Below are 19,436 nucleotides of genomic sequence, written 5' to 3' on the forward strand. Positions count from 1 at the left end.
GCCAGAGGAGCTGAAAAAGCGAAGACAAATAAAACAGCCAAACAAATCATTACAGCACTAAACATCGGACACCTTTCGTTTGCACGGGGATGGAGTGGCAGTTGGCAAAGCTAAAGAACCCTATTGCGACAGTAACTTACGCATGTATCGCTAGTCTTCGTCAACAATCGACATTGGATCAGGGCCACACGTCAAGGCTATCTGTTCTTGCATTGTTCGGGCAATAACGCAAATGTATATCCAACAAACATTGAGTAATTTAAGGAAAAAAAATGAAGTTGTCCGCAAGTGAACACATCTCGCGGTACACCCCGACCAACCCAGTTGAGAGCAGCTACGGCGCCTTGACCACACTACACTAGATGAAGGGACACTTGTCCATGTTCAGCTTGGTTGGCCCGCGGCATTGAAAGGCGGGTAAGAACTGGTGGATGTTTGCGACGGCCAGGTGGCAGCGCAGCCGAGGCAGCAGCTGCTTCGCTTCTTCGTGGGTGCTACACGTGAGCAGGCAGAACCGTATAAAGAAGGCCTGGTCATGCTGGCGTCTTTCTCGCGATCGCAGAGTTCGAGCGTGGTACTTCATCCGGTACCTGCGCAAGGGTGGAGTCAGAGGGAGCTGGTTACGCAGTTACTAGTTTGATGATCGTCTAGTTTGGCGGTGAACTAGCCTGATGATCGATGATGAGGTCAGTGCCCTCATGACTACGAGTTAAATGGGGCCTGAAAGCAGTTATGAGCACACTAAATAAACTAGCAGAAACGTTAGACCGGGTCGTCAACGTCATCTGTGCTAAGTATTCCTCTTTTGCGCGCAGCAGAAAGCTTGCACTTTTTGTTGCAAAGTTTGTAGCTCTTTTCTCACCCTTCCCCGCATGTTTTTGGACGCCGCCATCTTCACATGTCTACGTCACCGATTCCCAGATGTTCGTCATGAGGTAGACATCCTGCTATTGAGCGCCTTTTTCACGCACTTCCGAGAAAGAGATGTGTCGTTTGCTCAGCGTCGGCTCGCCGGCTGATCTGCCAGTGGAGTGCCGGAGTGCTTGGACATTTTACGACTATCCAAAAAAGTGTAAACAAACGCTTAACCGTTTGTATTGAATGAAACACAGCCATAACACGAAATGGATATTCTCTTCCCTAAATACGTTCCATAAAGAATGCGTTAAAACCCCGAGGCACTTCTTTCGTGCAATCGAAGAGAACGCCCTGAGCCGAATGCCCGGGTTTGACGCATACATTTTATTCAAATTCAACAAAACTATCCAGCGATGCGTTTTGAACGAACACAACATCACAACATGCGTTTCAAGTTTGAACCGCGATTGACAGATGATCGGTTGCCTTCTCCTGCCCGTCGTAAATTCGGCACTCAGCTCGCGCGCGGTTTGTGGGGACGAACAACAAGTCACCTAACTCTGGCGCGCAAGCCGAGAAGGCTTTTAACCACGCAAACTGCACATATACCACATGCGAGGTTGAGTCGTATGTCGCTCGAGAAGGATAATCCAAACCATGGGAAACACTATCCCCCCGCAGACGTCGCATTTCATCGCGAAACAAACGCGTCGACAACACACACACCATCGCCTCCTGTATTCTTACAATGCAAACGCATCGCGCACTTCCCAGTGGGAGTGAGTGGTGCGCCTGCTGTGCCCACATGTCGCGAGGTGGGGCCCCCAGCTGAACCGGGATCACGCAACCGTAAATGACCTTGAAGGCGGTTTGTGGCTTGTTGCCAAGGCAACTGAACCTCTATGTTTGAGATAGTCAAAGAGGCACTCGCGCCAGCGCTAGAAAGCTGAGCCCCGGCGAAGCATGTTTTGCCAGTGTTGCCGCTCTCCACCACGCGTCGCCCCAAGCTGAACTGGTCACATGATTTAGGCGCTGGGAAGGTGCATCAAATGGAACGAGCGCACGATCCTCCCCGTGGGGCTGCTGCGAGTTCGCCGACGATAAAAAGTCACGTGCCGCCGATGTCAACTGCAGCAACATACATGGCGAAAGGGTAAGGCCAGGCCGCACACATGCCGCCAGGTCTTTCGTTCACTTTTCCAGCCTTGAGCGGAGTGCGGGATGCACGGTGTCAACAAAGATCAAAAAGCCAAAAGAGGTTGCCCGTAGCAGACGGTAGTCTGAGGAAGCAATATCACCACTGAGGAGTGCAGCATCATGGGAGGGAAGGTTCGCGCGCCGTCAACTGTTGAAAGGAGGAGGAAATGCGGCGCTACGATAATGCGCGGTTTTTGATTTACGATTTCTCAGCTAATACTCATCGCTGTGACAAAATGCTTGCGGGAGGAGATTGCTACTACATTGCTTTATTTGGATACATTTATATCTATGCATAGGCGGAAGGTATTTCAGTACCCCTTTATCTATACAATGCGTGTGCAAGTACCCCTGAGTGCGCACCCGCAGAGTGCATTATGTATAGTATCGCGAGTGAGCACTCGGACCCACCGCGGTGGCTCAGTTGCTAAGGCGTTGCGCTGCTGAGCCCAAGGTCGCGGGTTCGATTCCCGGCCGCGGCGGCCGCTTTTCTCATGGAGGCGAAAAGCAAAAACGCCCGTGTGTACGAGATTTCGGCGCACGGTAAAGATCCCCATGTGGTCAAAATTAATCCGGAGCCTTCCACTACGGCGCGCCTCATCGCCTGCGTTGCGTCGGCGCGTTAAACCCCCAATCAATCAATCGAGTGAACACTCGTGAGTCTGTCGGAGTGCATCTCATTGTACTGTCGTGAATACTCGTGCAGAGCATCATACTAGTATCGTAACTACTTGTGAAGTGCGCCATACTGGTAGCGTGAGTACACACACCTGATTGCTCGTAGAGTTTTCATCGTATTAGTATCGCGAGTACGCACACGTGGGTACTTGCATCGTACTATAGTATCGCAATTGCGCACTTGTGACTACTCGTGGACATATTAGTATCGCAAGCACGCGCACTCGTGATTACTCGCAGAGTACATTGTACTAGTATCGTGATAATCGCCACTTGTGGGTATTCTTGGTGTACGTCCTTATACGCACTTTGACTATACGTGAACGTACTTGTAGGAACGTGAACACTCGAAGGTTACATCGTACTTGTTTCGGGAGCACGCACTCACGCTACCAGTATGATGCACTCCACGTGTCTAGAACTTTGTGGAACAGCGTTATTTCATGAATAGTTTCAGCTCAAAAGTTTCTGGATGTTTTTGCTCTGACAGTGAGACCTTGATTCGCGCCTGTGTGAAACCGTCACGTCTAAGTTAGGCGAATCACGCAAAACTGCATGCATGACTAACACTACGGGCAGCTTCGCGTTCTTGAGTGCTGTTAGAGGCGCGACAACGTATTGCTACGTGGACACTTTACAAGCGAACAACCTAGCGGGTGGTTCAACAGGGCGTCTCATTCATGTTTATTGTGCCTCGATACGCCGTGTGTAGTACCATGGCAGTGATTTAAGGGTAGACCTTCCTAACATAGAAGAAAGAAAGATTCGACCCGGTGCGTTGAAAGAGGGGTGGCCTTTCACGTTCTCATGTCAAGGCAGCGGCGGCGTAGCAAGGGCGATGAACGGCTGGCCCACTGAGGCCCAATGTCACGCGAGAATTCTGCTATAAAACAATGGCCGTGTATCTGCTCCGTTCGTTGCAAATGGCGACTACAGACGACAGTCAACTGGCGCCTCTGGCAAGTAAACCGCTTCCTTCTCTTTCTGCTCACCTCTGATGCTGTACTCCTCCCGTCTCGTTTTTCCCAAGGTAACACGCTAGAGGTTCGTTCAAGTCAATTTAAATTTACCGCGTTCCACTGCTCCTAGTCGGGTGCCTCGATGCCAGCGCTCCCGTACGGCGGAGACGTGCGTGAATCGAGGAACCCTACTACATTAAGAAGAAGAAGAAGAAGAAGAAGAAGAAGACTTTATTTTTCAGCAGACGTTGTTACAATCCCTGCTGAAGGGGCAGGAGCTAAAGGCATTGAGTGCCTGACGAGGGCTCCTGACCCTCTGGAGTCCACAACAGAAGAGTTCACAGTAGAGGACATGTTCAAATCAAATATGCGTGCTTAGCAATAAGATCCAGCAATACAGAGAAAAAAAATAAGTAAATCGTGAAAAATACAAAAAATCGTACATTTACTATAATGAGAATCACAAGTTCTACAATATACATTGAACTTTTTTCTTCAATACCTGTTGCCAGCAGATACAATACAACACGAAATGTTTCCTTACTGAGTGTTCCTCATGTCTATGAAAAAATCACGTCTTCACACAGTACAGTTTAAATTCTTTAGAGTGAGACACGCCTAGTGATTGTCATATCTCACTTTCTTCTCTATAAACATCACCTTGGTTTCAGTCTTAAATACGGTTGCACTGGTGCTAAAATTTAAATTATCCGCTAGGATGTTCAAGACATGTGGTACTTGATAAGTGGCCGATTGTTTGCCGTAATTAGTCCTAGTTTTAGGTGTACGTCCTATTGGACGCCGTACACAGTAATGACGGTTTTCTGCGTCACCATCTACATATAACTTGTTTTTGTGTACCATCTGCAGGAGTCTAAAGTAATACAGCTGGTCAGCTCTAAGTATTGAGTGTTTTGAAAACAAAGGTGAAGTTGGCAGGTCTTGGAGTTTCCCTTGAAAATTTTCGAAACACCGTAATATCTTTTTTTGCAGGACAACAAGCTTATTGTAATTATTTCGTGAGGTTGTTCCCCACACCAAGATTCCGTACGTTAGTTTTGAATAGAATAGAGAATAATACATGTTTCTTTTTAGCCATAGCGGTACTAAGTCTGATATTTTATAAAGGCATCCAACTGTTCGTGCCAGAGCAGCAACTAAATTATTTACGTGTACTGACCAGTTTAACTGTTCTTGGAACCAAACACCAAGGAACTTTTGCTCATGTACCCGTGCAATAAGATGACCTTCGTATTTGAGATTGATATCTTCGTTTAAGGGCTTATTGATTGGGCGGAAAATTATATAGGTTGTCTTTGTGGCATTTAATCGCAGCTTGTTTTGTTGTAACCAGTTTGAAAGATGCACCAGATATTCGTTTACAATAGATTCCAGGAATGTTAAACTGTTTGATGAGAAAAAAATATTCGTGTCATCTGCATACATAATAATATCAGAAGAACCTGGTATTTTAACAATATCATTTATGTACACAAGAAATAATAACGGGCCAAGTAAGGATCCTTGTGGGACACCTTGTTTCAATTTCATTTCGGCAGATAATATGTCATTGATGCCGACTATTTGATATCGATCATGCAAGTAGTTTTCCAGAATTTGTAATGCGATCCCACGAATTCCACAGCTAGATAATTTTTTTAACAGCAAATCAAAATGTATTGAATCAAATGCCTTTTGAATATCTAAGAAAAGACCGAGTGTGTATTTTCTGTTTTCCATATTTACGATTATCTTTTCCTTGATATAAGCCAGAGCTTGCTCAGTTGACCTATGCTTTTGGAAGCCGTATTGGTTGGTTGCTATTATTTGGTGCTTGTCAAAAAAAGAAGTGAGTCGCTCATGGATTACGCCTTCGAATATTTTAGATAGAGTTGGAAGCACCGATATAGGACGATAGTTCGACAGGTTGTTACGGTCACCACCTTTGAATATAGCAGTGACTTTGGCCAGTTTTAAATGTCTGGGAAAAATGCCTGTGGTCAAGGTGAGGTTAATAATGAAGGATAAAACTTCGCATATTAATGGTGATATCAGTTTTAACTCTGCGGGCCCTATTTCATCTATGCCAGATGCTACATTGGTTTTAAGCTTGCAGATTAAATTTGCAACCTCAACTGCGTCTGTTGGTCGCACAAAGATGGACTCAGGCACACGGGGGCCCTCTGTTAACGCGTTGTCTGCGCTAATGCTAGTTCTTTCGTACGTGCCCGCATTTATAAAGTGGGCGTTGAAAGCATAGGCTAATCTCTTTCCTGCAAGAGCTTCATCGTTTACTGTTAATTCTTGGATACATTCACTACTTGTACTTTTGCCAGTCAGAGCATTCACTACCTTCCAGATTTTGCGTTGGTTATCGTAGATCCTTTCAAATGTCTTTTGGTAATAATCTTTCTTGGCCTTTTTCAGGTCCGACGTGAGCGTATTTCTGTATTTTTTGTACTTCAGAAATGCTGCAGGTTCTCGTGAACGTACAAAGTCATGAAATAACTTGTTTTTAGATTTAATTCTCTCGTGAAGACTAGTGGTTATCCATGGCTTTCGGCAATCGTTTATAGAACCACGTTGTCCTACCTCACGAGCGTTCGAAGCGGAAAGTGGAGCCTATCTAGTGGAACCTTTCGTTGCTGTCGCCATTTGATTTCCTAAATGCTGACAGGAGCTATAGTAGCGGGGGCAACACCACGCGACAGATTTCTGCAGTTGATGTAGTATTCATTTCCTATCGCAGAAACCAAGCAGCTATGATTTTTTTTAAAAACGAACACTTCAAACATCACTCATGTATAGATTTTCTGCCTTCTATTTGCGTAATGTGTTGTTCTTGTTCAGCAATGTTGACAAATATGAACATAGATACCGGACTTAGACGTTTAGATTTGGATGCGGGTATATAAGACTATAGCGCTGCTTTTGCCTCACTTTGGCTGGGTGGCTGAATCGAGTCACAGACAGGCAGATAGACAGACATTCAGACAGACATCCCAAAATTTTTGCGTTTAGGTAGCCCAACAAAGACTATCATCTTTAAAACTGCCAGTCTGCCGATATTAAAAAAGTGCGTTGGTCTTTGGCATGGTCACTGGTCAGCTGCACCAAGGGTTTACGAAAAAGTGGCTTGGTCAAGGAAGGCCACACATTATCTTGGCATCCCGTTTGAGCATTACCGAGAAAACAGTAAGTATTGGAACGAGAGAGCACGCGATATGCGTACGCAAACGAAAATATGGGACGAGTGGAGCATGTCGACTTCTGCTCGAGCAATCATATGCAATGTGTTTGCTGCGCCGGTACTATTATGAGCAATATGAAAGGGAACACACGAACGCGTAGAAAATACCCTCAGACCCAGCTATGAGTGATACGCAGCGGACGCCGTCGGAAACAAAGTGGAAAAGGCAACGCTTCACTAACAACTGTTCCCATTCGACCATGCGTCTTATCGGCTGTCCGACAATGCCATATTATCGGCTAAATGACGTAGGCTGCTGCTTTGTAGAAATGCCAGTGCGGTGGGAGTGCCTACTGTTAGTGGAAGAGCGCCCTCCTTTCCCCCTATGCCTACTTAAACGTTCCGTATATACGGAATTATGGGAATACGGAGTTCATACGGATTATGCCGCCCCCAAGCACACCGAAAGCAGATGTTAGTATAAAAAACTGGGAATCACATTAGTGTGCGCAATAAAAAAGGTTTGGCACAGGTTTCTTGTTTTCATGTTCAATAATAAGCAAAATGACGCTCCGTATACTCCGTATATACCGAATTCATACGGACAGTGATTTGGCTGTTCTAGTAAACGTACAGATGTAAAATCGGTGTGAAATTTTTGGATAGGTGGGCACTATTGTGTTCACGCGTGTTTCTGAAAAATATTCCGTGCTTTGTTGTGGCTTTGTGCTATTCTGGGGAAGTTTTCCGTATTCCCATATTTCCGTATATACGGAAGTTTTCAGGATGTGTTTTTATTTTCAATAATAAGCAAAATGACACTCCGTATGTTTTCCGTATTTTCAACATATACGGAATTCATACGGTCAGTGATTTTGCTGTGCTAGTAAACGTAGACATAAAATCAGTGTCATCTTTTTGGTAAGTATGCCCTATTTTGTTCACGTGTGTTTCTCGAAAATATTCCGTGTTTTGATGCGGCTTTGTGTCATTCTGGGAAAGTTCACTCCGTATTCCCATATTTCCGTATATAAGGAACTTTTCAGGAGGGATATTTTTCGCAGGGGCATCCGCGTATCGCTCCGAGTCGGTTTCGAGTCTGTTTTCCACGTGTTCCTGTGTTCTTTTTTATATTGCTCATAATAGTATGTCATGCAAGCATTGCACTGTTTCAGCTTCAAGAAGGTGACATTTCATCAGATTTTTGCGGTGTTTCTGGAACATTTCCAATTCGGGAGGACTACTCTAAGCAATATTCTTAGGAAGCTCGAAGGGGGTGGTATAGCACTGGCCCATTTGTCCACTCTAGCGCTCGCACAGCGTTTGTTTTTCCTTTTAACAGACCAGCCTTAATTGGTTTACCTAATTCTCTTATTTTTACAGTTCACGGAACACACACGAATGCCACTTGCTTTCAGCGCGAAGTCGGTTTTGCATACCGGCCCCTGAGTGGTTGCTTTTCTCGTGATTTCCTGTTTTCAGTAACCCGCGAGACATTGTGTAAAGATTTAACTGAATATTTGTTTGCTGGGCAGCTGAATAGGACTCGTTTCCTTGCTGGCCAAGGTCAAGGTGTTTTAAAACGCACCGAGGAAATGCCAGTACCAGGAGGAGCAAGACTTCTCTTACAAGCTGCGCACAGAAGCGCTCCGTCAAAACGTGGGTGCAAAGCAAAGATGTTTTCCTGCAATGGGGTGATGATTGTTTCCTGTGCAGGAAACAAGAAAATGTCGAACACATTTTCCTACACTGTTTGGATGACGTCTTTCTTTTGGTTCGTCCTCCACCGCACTCTTAAAAAAAGACCTTCCTCTCAAATCCCACGGATCTCGGTAACTATCTGTCGCGCCCGAAACTGTACCGTACGATTTTTTACTGCGAAGCTGTATACCTCTGACCAGCCAAAAAAAAATTCGTGTCCGTGTCCGCAGAAAACTCCCAGGCTACCACTGGCTACACAAAGAAACATCCAAGGATACTACTGGCTACACAAAGAAACAGCAAGGGCTACTACTGGCTACACAGTATATACAATTCCAATCCAATCCAGTCCAATCCAATGCTCCTCGAGCATGCGCAACACTATGTACACGGACGCCACGCTCCGGACAAAGCGAGGTCCTAAGGCGCTTCGCCCCTAAAAAAGTGTCTGGGTGGTCCAATCGGATATACGTCGGCTTCATAACGCGAGTGACCGAGGTTGGATTCAGACGACCGGAAGCGCTCTTTCTTGAGGCGTTTGGTGTGCCTTTCCTTATCATCACCATCATTGTTTTTTAAAACCTGTTGTGTAAAGGGGACTTTTGTGCAGTGGGTTGTATGCGGACACACCACGCCACCAGTGAAGCAGAGAAAGTTTCGCATTCCTATGGGACTTACCAATTCCTTACCCGCGGACGGAAAACCATCGTGCGCTAAGGCAAGAAATTAAAGGGACCCAGAAAAGCTTCGTGAAGGTGGCAATCAAATGCATTCGGGTCGTAGAACACATAACGGGGTATTTTTGAGCCAAGTGTGAGCTACATAAGTTGTACGGATAATTTGTAAACAATTTTTGAAGATCGCCTTCCTCAACCGACGAGCGTGACGCCGCAGCGAGCCGACCGCGGCTGACGCAATGGCGAAGGCGCCCCCTGATTCGCCCAATTGCCGGCGGGGTCACCCGCCGGCAACGTCACTGCCATTGGCTTCAGGCTGCTCTTCCTCCTTCCTGCGCGATCCCGAGGCAAAGGCGGCAAAGGCGGGTACGCGGCGATTGACGCGTGCCTAGGCGGAGGAATGCAGCTAGCGCAGAACGCAAGTCGAGCGTCGCGATGTCACATGGATATTCCCAGTGTTTCCAGCTGCTTTGAAAGAAGCAGAGAGGGAGGAGGAGTCAATCGGTAAGTGGGGAGAGGTGCATTTAATTGTTTCTGGCGCAGCTAATACTGAATGTAGATGAATAATTCCAATGGCATTGCATCGCTATATTGGTGCTACGCGACAATACAGGCCTTTTGTAACTTTACCAGAAGGTTTTCTGGGTCCCTTCAAGCATAGAACATATTCTGTTTTATCTAATTTTCCCAAGACGGCCCTTGCTGTCTAGCAAGTTAGAGTTTTTTTCTTTATTAGGTACAGAAAAAACATGTCTAAAATAAGCAAACGAGTCCGTCAGGAATATTTCCATGTATTTGTAAAGCTTTTCACATTGGTGCACGATGCGTGTTTTAAGTCCGTGGGGCTGACGTAGGAAGAAGCGTAGGAATGTGAATATGTAAGTCTTCTTTGAAGGGACCCACATCCGATTTGTGCCCAGTATATTTTCTCAATTAAAGGGCATCACTTAAAACGCCATAACACCAACGGATTTCATTGGGAGTGCCCCGAACTTTTGAAATCGGAATTTTTAGGCCAACCAGCCATACGTGTCCTGCCAAAAGGAATACTTGCAACAAGGACAGTGAGCCGTGCTGCAACATACTTCTAACTGCACGTGAGGTTAAGAGAGGTGTTTAAAATCTTGTCCCCGGCTAAAAAAAACATAATTTACAACCTTTCCTATTGCTTCATGCGGGGTTTTGAATCATTCGTTGAATATAGACCCTTTTCAGAAAAGTTGGCAACATAGTACATACGCGAGCTTTCATGATGACAACACTGAGGTCATTCGCAAACCTCGGCCATGATAATGGAAACGCGGCTGCGCGGCGCTCTCTTAGAGCCACTCGTAGTCACCTCGGCGTTCAGACTGGTCGCATAGGTTTCTGAGCTTTTGCTTGCTGTTTTGATTTTGTCACCACATGCGGTTACGAGTTCTGCAGGAGTCATGCCGACTCGCTTTTGCGTCCCCCTTTGCAAACGGCACGGACGCGCTCGTCGCTCAAACTCGGGACACCAGAGAGGTTGGTGTCCCACCTGGTGATAGGAAAGACCAATCCCCGCGACGCAGACGCCATATCGTCCGGTACCCCAGTACTGCGAGTCCGTGGAGTCCGAGCTAAGGCAATGGGTGAGTGCGCTGAGCCGACCAGCCGGCACAATCGCTCTGTTCCCTTCCCTGCTCCCTCTGCTTCCAATGTTTCTCGACTGGCCTTACGCTTGTCCGCTATGCCTGATAGTATTTTGCAAAGGGTCTATTGTTCGGACACGTAAGGTAGTTGCTTGCTGCGGGGTTTTGAATCATTCGTTGAATTGCTCGGACACGCGTGGCCTCCGCGATCGGCTACCGGCGGCGCGCCGCCAACAGCCCATCGCGGAGGCCACGGGACACGTAAGGTTGTGTGACGTTTGGAGACTACATGTCGCCACCTTTCAGACTTCAGAAATTATTGCAAAATTAAAAATTACTTTGCCTGTTTGTTTAGAAGCCCCTCGCTATTACCGCGGTATATAAAACGCTGGATTTCATATGAGCTGCAGGACGTTGAGTCCACGAAAATCGGTTGTCGCTGGCTCTAAAATCTCGCTTCATACCAAGTGTTTCGCGGTCCCTGCACTGCAGAGCACAGAGAGCAAATCATGTCCGCTTTCAACGAAGTGTCGCCTATAACGAAACCACTTTTCCGTAAGGTGGTGTCTATTATCCCGGCAACCGTGAGAATTACCGTCAGAAATTTCTCACAGCTGCAGTCGCTTCTCATTGGCTAAGCATACTACCGGAGATTCTATGGGATAAATATTCCCTAAAAAGCCGTGTTTGTATTCCGGTGCTTCCACACCTTAACTCCAGCCCGAGCAAGCGGTACAATCATCTTAATTAGGAAAAACCCCTTCTTCAAAATTTCTTCAAAACGGGCGTTTTTGTATTGTGGACGTCCTCGTGGACAGAGCCGGTGCGTTTTGCGTGTATTATTTGAGCCCCCAATGATGCAGAAGCTCGCTCGGATCTTTTTACCGCTCTACGGAATTAACTTGTGTGTGTCTGGGGTAGTTTTCTTTGGGGGCGATTTCAACTGTGTGTAGGGGGGCCAATTGGCGATCCGGGAGTGGCTGTGATTCGACGCATCGTCCCGTGTATTGAGTGCAGTTTTACGGGACAGCGACCTGTCCGATGTGGCCTTGGGGTGCAGCTGGCCAACCAAACGCTACACGCGCTGGCAGGGCTCGTCCCATGCGCATCTGGATCGTATTTACGTCTCGCGAGACGGCTTCTGAATACACCGCCACTCCCATTTCATGTTAGGGGCGAAGCACCTTAGGACCTCGCTTTGTCCGGGGGTTGGCGTCGGTGTACACAGTGTTGCGCTTGCGCGAGGAGCAGTCGATTGGATTGGATTGGTTTGGATTGAAATTGATTGGATTGGATTATATGGGATTGGATTGGAATTGTATGTACTGTACACATGGGTTGTACTCATTTATATGCGCGAGTGGGCAATGCAACGTGTGATTTACGGTAAGAACGATCCCTAGTGCTTCGCCCACTCGTCGTGGTTCACTTCGTGGAGATGAGTGAATTTTTTTTGTTCTGACTACGGCCTTGTACCATGCACAGTGCCCGACGAGACATACAGTGCAGCATAGCAAACGATCGAGTAACGCGCAAAAAGTACACAAGGGACGGAAGAAGGACAACAGGGCCACGAGCTGTTGTCCTCCTTTCGTCCCTCGTGTATTTGCGTGTTACTCGTCAGCTATGGAATACCAACTTGCCCAGAAGTCCGCATTAATCAGGTACAGTGCAAAGCAGAACTCTGGTACGCAATGGCTAATGAATTCCACTGTGCTTAAAGATGGACATTCATCGAAAAGGTTCAAAGGGAAATCAAAGCACTGTGGTCGTGAACTATTGGTGTGGAAAAGTGGGACACTTTCAAAGCACTGATAAAAAGTTTCGCAATCACTACAGGGTGTGAGGAGGCTGCCCGCAAAAAAAAACAGCGCCGTCTTAACGACACCACCTGAGTGCTCACTGAGACACACGAAAAGATGCCAGGGGAGTTTAGAGACGACATCCGGTTAATTAAAGAAGAGTTCCGGGGAGAGCTGGAAAAATGTTTCTGGGGTGCTCTGGTATATACGGAGCAGGGAACAAAGGGTAGAGTTTCGAGCAAGGCCGTCGAAGCTTTCTGCAGCCTTCTAAATGGAGCACACGGCGCGCAAAACCATCACGGAGCTCAAGAATCTTGCGGGCATAGCAACAGGCAGAGAGGAAGTGGCTAAAGCCTTCGCGGACTATTACACCGACCTATTCTCCCTGAGAACGGTCCCAACACGATCCCAGCAGATATGCTAAATGAAATGCCAAAATACCCGAAGAAACTAAAGAGCGTACATAGAACTGACAAGAAACCCATTCCTAGCGCCGATTGCACCTCTGTTTTCAACAGGTTCTTCTCGTCTGTTTTCACACAGAAGGATTATTCCAATGCGCCTACTTTTCCAGAACTTGACGCCGCCTATATGGAACTCATTGCTATCACAGTTGGAGGCATTGAATCACTCATTAGTAAGCTAAAATTATTCACATCAGCCGGTATCGATAACAATTATTCCAAGATATTCAAGAACACCCTCCCCATATCAACCAAATATGATGCCAAATTTTTGAACAATCCCTAACATCTGGCATGCTACCTGATGACTGGTTAATAAAAAAGATAACACCAATTCACAAAACTGGAGATATTCACTCGCCTGACAACTAGCGACCCATATCTTTAACTTGCATATGCTGCAAAATGCTTGAGCACATAATCAGTTCACACGTGTACAATCACCTCGCGACGAATAATTTATTTTTTCCTAGTTAGCATGGTTTCAGAACGGAATTTTTGTGTGACACACAATTGTTTGAATTAACCACCGATTTACACTTTAACATGAACAGCAACCTTCAAACGGACTGTATCTTTCTTGATTTTTCTAAGGCCTTTGATCGCGTGCCCCACTGCTGACTAATCTCTAAGTTATCTGCTCTACGACTTGACTCTAACATTATCGTGGATTCGTAACTTCATTTCTTTCCAACAACAGTTCACTGTTGATAACAATTTTGCGTCTCCTCTTTCTTCCGTTAGTTCGGGCGTACCGCAAGGCAGCGTCTTTGGGCTCTTACTATTTTTCATCTATATTATTGACTTACCCTCCGAGATTACTTCTTGCATGTGTCTTTTCGCCGATGATTGTATAAAATAGCAATCTATAAACTCCAGAACTGACCACTTAACCATTCAAGCAGATCGTAAAGGTGTACTGACACCAAATTTTGACGCCTAAAAAATGATATGGCTTCAGTAGTTTGTATAGATGCCTCACAGACATTTGTGCAGCGATCTGAGGCCGGAATCACATCTAAAATCGATTTTGATTGCCCGGGCCGTGAGCTTTCACAAATCGGCAGCACTAGCGAAATCGCTTTCGGCATGACGAAACATCGGTCTGTGTGTCTGGCTGGTTCAGGGTGACGTCATATAGTCGTTTTCTGAACCGGAAACGATATCCTGCGCTGCTGTTGTCGGTAGTATTTGTTTGGGCAGGAGACGTGGGGGTAGCTGTGTGAGCAATGCTTGTAAACGTTGCGTGTTCGACGTCTTTGCTCTTCTGTTCGTGGCCGGCGTATGGTATTCCCTTGCACTGGTGCCGAAAACTGCGCGATGTCGACGGGCACGGCGGAGACGCGGCGGTGCGCGTCGCCCAGCTCGCCCTGGTTGTGGTATGGCAAGCTCGCGGTATGCGAAGTGCTGCTCGTGGAAGCCTATCCGAGCAAATGGACCACGACCCCAAGATGCATTACTTTCCACGCGACGACATGCAGCGCTAAACGTGGACTGAGTTCGTGCGCCGCGGCGGACGCTAGAACAGTCGCCCAAGCCAGCGGGCTCGGGGTTGCACGCGTCACCTCATTTGTTGGGAACTTTAGGCTTGGTATCGTTGGTATCGTGGCGACTATTTGATCGCTGGTATCTGTACAACTGCAAATGACAATCATTTACACAACTTTTCACCACACTATCATCCCCTTTTTCGCATATGGAGCTTTATTTTGCAATAATATCCGTTTCGGCGATCGGTGACCAAGACATCTGCCGCGGCCTGTTTTGATTCTAACGCGTAGGTGGCGCCATCTTTCGGCCGCTCGCCGCACCGCTGTGCCGGCAGTGCTGGGTCGGAGCGCCGAACCTCCGCAGCCGGTCAGCGTAGGCTTACCATCGGGGCAAATATCTGAACGCCACTTGTAAATTCAGCGCTGATAACAACCCCTAGCACAATTTTTCAACACACTAACATCTACTTTCTGGCATGTGGAACTTCTTTTTCGCGATCAGATTGATTTGAAGAGTGGCGACAAGCTGTTGCTATCACGGTCTGCGCCGGTTCGAGCCGCTGTGATATTAAAAAATGGACGACGGCGAAGACATCGCCAGCCTAATGGCCTGGCCAAATAAAGTTGTTCTGTCTGTCGGGTGGCAGCGACTCATTTGAGTCTGACGATTCAGACGACATGTCGACTGCGCGGGCGAGGGCGGACCATGTGCAATCGTAGCAGACGATGCGGCGAACGCATGGAGGAAAGAAAAACGTCCCTGACGTCACGGGTGAGACCGTGACGTAAGGCTGGCCCGTTTGGAGGCTGGCCTTCGAACGGCCATTTTTCCGTGTGGCGACCAAATTTGAAATTAGTTGCAATAAACGTGCTATAATTAATTCTGTGTTGGCGGCTGACGGCTTTCGGTTGGATTTTCGTAATTACTGTGCCAAAAGGTATTCTTTACAGCATAAATACTGAAAGCGAGAAATTTCGTGAAAGTACTCCTTTAACCATATTTCTAACTGGTGTACACAAATGGCTCATGAAATTGAACTTTGCAAAATGCGAGGTAATGTCCTTCAGCCGTAAACACGTAAACTCTGAATTTTCCTATTACTTGAACAACACGATGCTTTCCCACACTTCTTCCTACAAATACCTTGGTGTTCTTCTCACAGAAAATCTTTCATGGGCCTCACACATCGTGTATTCCTGTGCCAAAAATTCACGTTCACTGGGCTACCTTCGCCGCAACATGCGAAATTCCCCTACTAACATTCGAAAACTAGCCTTCCTCACCTTTATTCTGCCAATACTGGAATTAGCCTCAGCAATTTGGTCCCCCCATCAAAAATACTTAATCATAGTGCAGAAAAGATTCAAAATAGAGCTGCCCGCTTAATACCTCGTAACTACGACATCGGGTCAAGCATACCACAAATTAAATTAAACCTTGAACTGCCGCAAGTAGATAACCGCCGCAATATTGCTCTTCTCTGTCATTTCCAGAAATATATTACCTCTAATAAACGAACGCGGCTTCAGCTTCAAACACCTCACTCTTTTTCGCGCAGATTGCATAATCAGTTCAGCTTCATGCGCATATACGGTACAACTAATGCATTTAACTCATCACCACAGCCTCGAGCCGTTCGTCTTTGGAATACCCTACCTGATTGCATAGCCTCCATATCTAATCCCGATACATTTCGCCGTCAGCTACTCACTCTCTTCACCATGTGACCATGTTCCTGAATTCTGAGTGCATTGCCTATTACGGCGATTTATATTTCCCTTGTCCTTTATTTGTTGAAAATGTATCCCTCTTTCGCCATGTTCAAGTGAGCAAGTGGTGTATCTTCAAATTTACCTCACCCTGTACCGGGACATATGTGCTTTCATTTATATTTATTGTTGTTGCACTGACCCGGCCTGTAAACTGTACGTTATCTGTTCTGTACCTTCCCAATTTCCCCCTTACCCAATGCCCTGTCCTGGAGGTCTGTAAGGTTTTTTTTTAATAAAGAATAAAGGTGATCAACACCCCCATAACAAAAGCGAAAAACGAGCGCACCATCAAGAATCTCCCACGAAACAAATTTCCGGGGCCGGATGGCATCATTTCAGAGTTTTCTGTGGCCTTTAGGAAGAAACTGAGTCTCATCCTCGCCAAGGTTTTTGAATAGATAAGAAAACAAGAACGCCTACCGCTCTCCATGTGCACGAGCCACTTAGCCTTAATCCCCGCAAAAAGTATCCACCGATTCCGTACCCGATTTCGCTGATTACCGGCTGATAAGCCTCCTTACTACAGATTATACGATCCTCGCCCGAATTCTAGCCGGACGGCTGTAGAGCGCAGTGGCAGGACCACACTAGCTTATTTAGTGGTTATAGTCCGCACCAAACGTGCGGTTTCAAAGGGCGGTCCATCAACTCAAACCTACATCGCATGAGGGTAGCCTGTGAGGCGGCAGGATCAGGCTTTCTACCTCTGGCCATTGTTCAGCTTGACCTAAGGAATACGTTTGATTTTGGTGGACCACCGATTTTTACTTGATCTGATCCAACACTGGGACATTGGGGAAACAATAATTGAGTAGATCAAAATATGCTACGAGGATATTTCTACCATTAATAAATGGGGCGGTGAGCACGCCCATAGATATCCTTAGGTCTGTACGCCAAGGCTGCCCCATGTAAACCATCTTATTTACACTTTACCTTAAGCCACTTCGCCGTATGACCCTCGCATCTAAGGTCATAAATGGCCTCATGCTGGGAGGTGAGGAGCTCCGTGTTCTCGCCTACACCGACGATGTGGCCTTCGTTTACATACACAGATCACAAGTGGGCGAAGTAATCAGGCTAGCGAATCAGTTTTGACGCTTTTCAGGAGCAGAGCTAAGCCTACTTAAGTCGAGGGAAGCCTGCTTGGGTGAATGGGCCTCCATACCAAGTTGCCTATTTGGAGTGGCCTGGGAAGAGGAGAGGACCAGTTACTTGGGCGTCGACCTCAACCAAAGCGCCGCAGTCACAAAACGATTGAAACCCAAGCTATCAGCGGCGGAAAGAAAGGTCCAATCATAGAGAAACAGACACATCACTCAATTTACGAGGGCCCATGTATGCAACCCAATAGCATACCCCGCGGTGCTGTATATATGGAGCCTGCATAACAAACATTGACGCAGGCTCCCTGACCAAGAAACACCGGTCGTGGGCGGTGTTCCTCTGGTGTTCCACGTACGAACCCATGCGCCGCTAAAACCTCTTGTGGTGCCTGGAAAGGGGTGGGTTGGGTCTCATCAACGTGGAGCTCAAACTGACAGTCCAGTGACTGCTCTACTTTCTGGAGCGAAGGGACTGGTTCCCCGTGGGCGACGCGAACAGCCTGGGTGCCAGACGTTTGGCACTGTGGACCGCCATCACGTACCTCCCTGCTTTGGCACAAGCGCCACCGAATTCTATAAAGACGTTGCGCTAGCGCTGGCCCTGCTCGAGCAACATTTTTCTTGGGAGTACCTACTCAAAGCAAAGCCCAGGAAGCTATACTAGGGCCTCGCGGAGAAGGTCCTGCCGCCCCCTGTCTATCTACAACCCCCAGCTACTGACGACGTATTAAACGGGTAAGAAGACTCCCTGTGCCCACCGGTTCAAAGGACTTTTTCTTACGCCTCCACATGGGAGTGCTGCCGGTGAAGGCACGTTTGGAAGATAAAAGGTTTTTTTCCTCCATAGCGGCGCGGGCTGCTTTCTTTGCAGAAAACGGGAAACGCCGGAGCACGTCCTCATTGTTTACTACACCGCGGCCGGCTTCTGAAACGAGCTGCAGACTGCGTTCACTGAGCGATGGGACCTGTCGTGGTCAGACCTTCGGCGCCTGAGCGCACCAAAAAGGAACAGGGCGCTTCGAGACTTCTCGATTGTCATCGGGCTCCACTCTCTGCAGTGTGGATCAAAGGCCAGAGTAGATGCAATGGAGGGCGCTCGGAGCCCCAAGCCTGCCTGGTTGCACTTTACAGCACAGCCTGTATGGGCGGTGAGGCCGATGGGGGAACCAGATACCGACACAGACGTTTGCGACTCACTGCAAAAGGGATTCCAAGCTCTGGAGAAGTTCAAAGCGAAAGAAAGGCAACGCTGGCAACGGCTGTGACTCGCTCGTGGTCCTACCACTGCGGTCTCTCAACGCTGTGCTCCACTTATCAGGCGTTCTGCACATCAACCAAGAGTATACATCCGCCTGTGCACTCGCTTCTGTTCCAGCGTTCTCTGTTCAGTCCGTTTGATTTTAACGGTGTTCAGCAACGTCATCGCTTCGTGCTTGTAATTAATTTTGCAGTCGCAGTCATGTGTTTGGTATTTTGTGACTCAGCGAAGACTCACTTGAAGATGGCCGAAGGTTATGTCGCGACAGTATGTACAGTGCTCACGGATTGAAACGCATCACTGTTAGCGCGTGGCCGTCGGTACATGCAGCGCCGCCGGTGGACGCCCGTGGAAGCTGGGTGTTTCATTGTGGTACACCGCGAGGATGAGAGCGTGTTGACCGTCGACTTACTGCTTCCCGTTGCCAATGAGCGGGACTGCGGTTCCCCGCAGCGACAGCGGGGCGCTGCGAGCCTGGAGCGCTGGAGCGCGTTTGTGCGCCGGCGGTAGTCGCCCGGCTGTACGCGCATCCGATTTCGCGACATCGCGTGCGCGCGCTCTTGTTACGCGTGCCCTTCCAATGCGGCACAGTAATATCCATTTATTGCACAGTCACGCTCATCTGAATAAAACAAACTTCTGTATGAAGGAACAGCAATCTTTATTCCAG

The 19,436-nt window shown here is 47.4% G+C and overlaps 1 protein-coding gene across 1 annotated transcript in view; it reads right to left on the bottom strand.

The window, feature by feature from the left end:
• Positions 1-358: 358 nt before the first annotated feature.
• Positions 359-19,436, bottom strand: part of LOC144163855 (neprilysin-1-like) — a 75,342-nt gene continuing 56,264 nt past the window's right edge. Inside the window, exon 11 of the mRNA XM_077694536.1 lies at positions 359-590. Coding sequence (XP_077550662.1) covers positions 359-590 — 232 coding nt within the window. The remainder of the gene's footprint in view (positions 591-19,436) is intronic.

Source organism: Haemaphysalis longicornis, unplaced genomic scaffold, assembly GCF_048455015.1.
Source record: "Haemaphysalis longicornis isolate Haplotype H1 unplaced genomic scaffold, Haemaphysalis longicornis Haplotype H1 scaffold_13, whole genome shotgun sequence".
NCBI lineage: Eukaryota > Metazoa > Arthropoda > Arachnida > Ixodida > Ixodidae > Haemaphysalis > Haemaphysalis longicornis.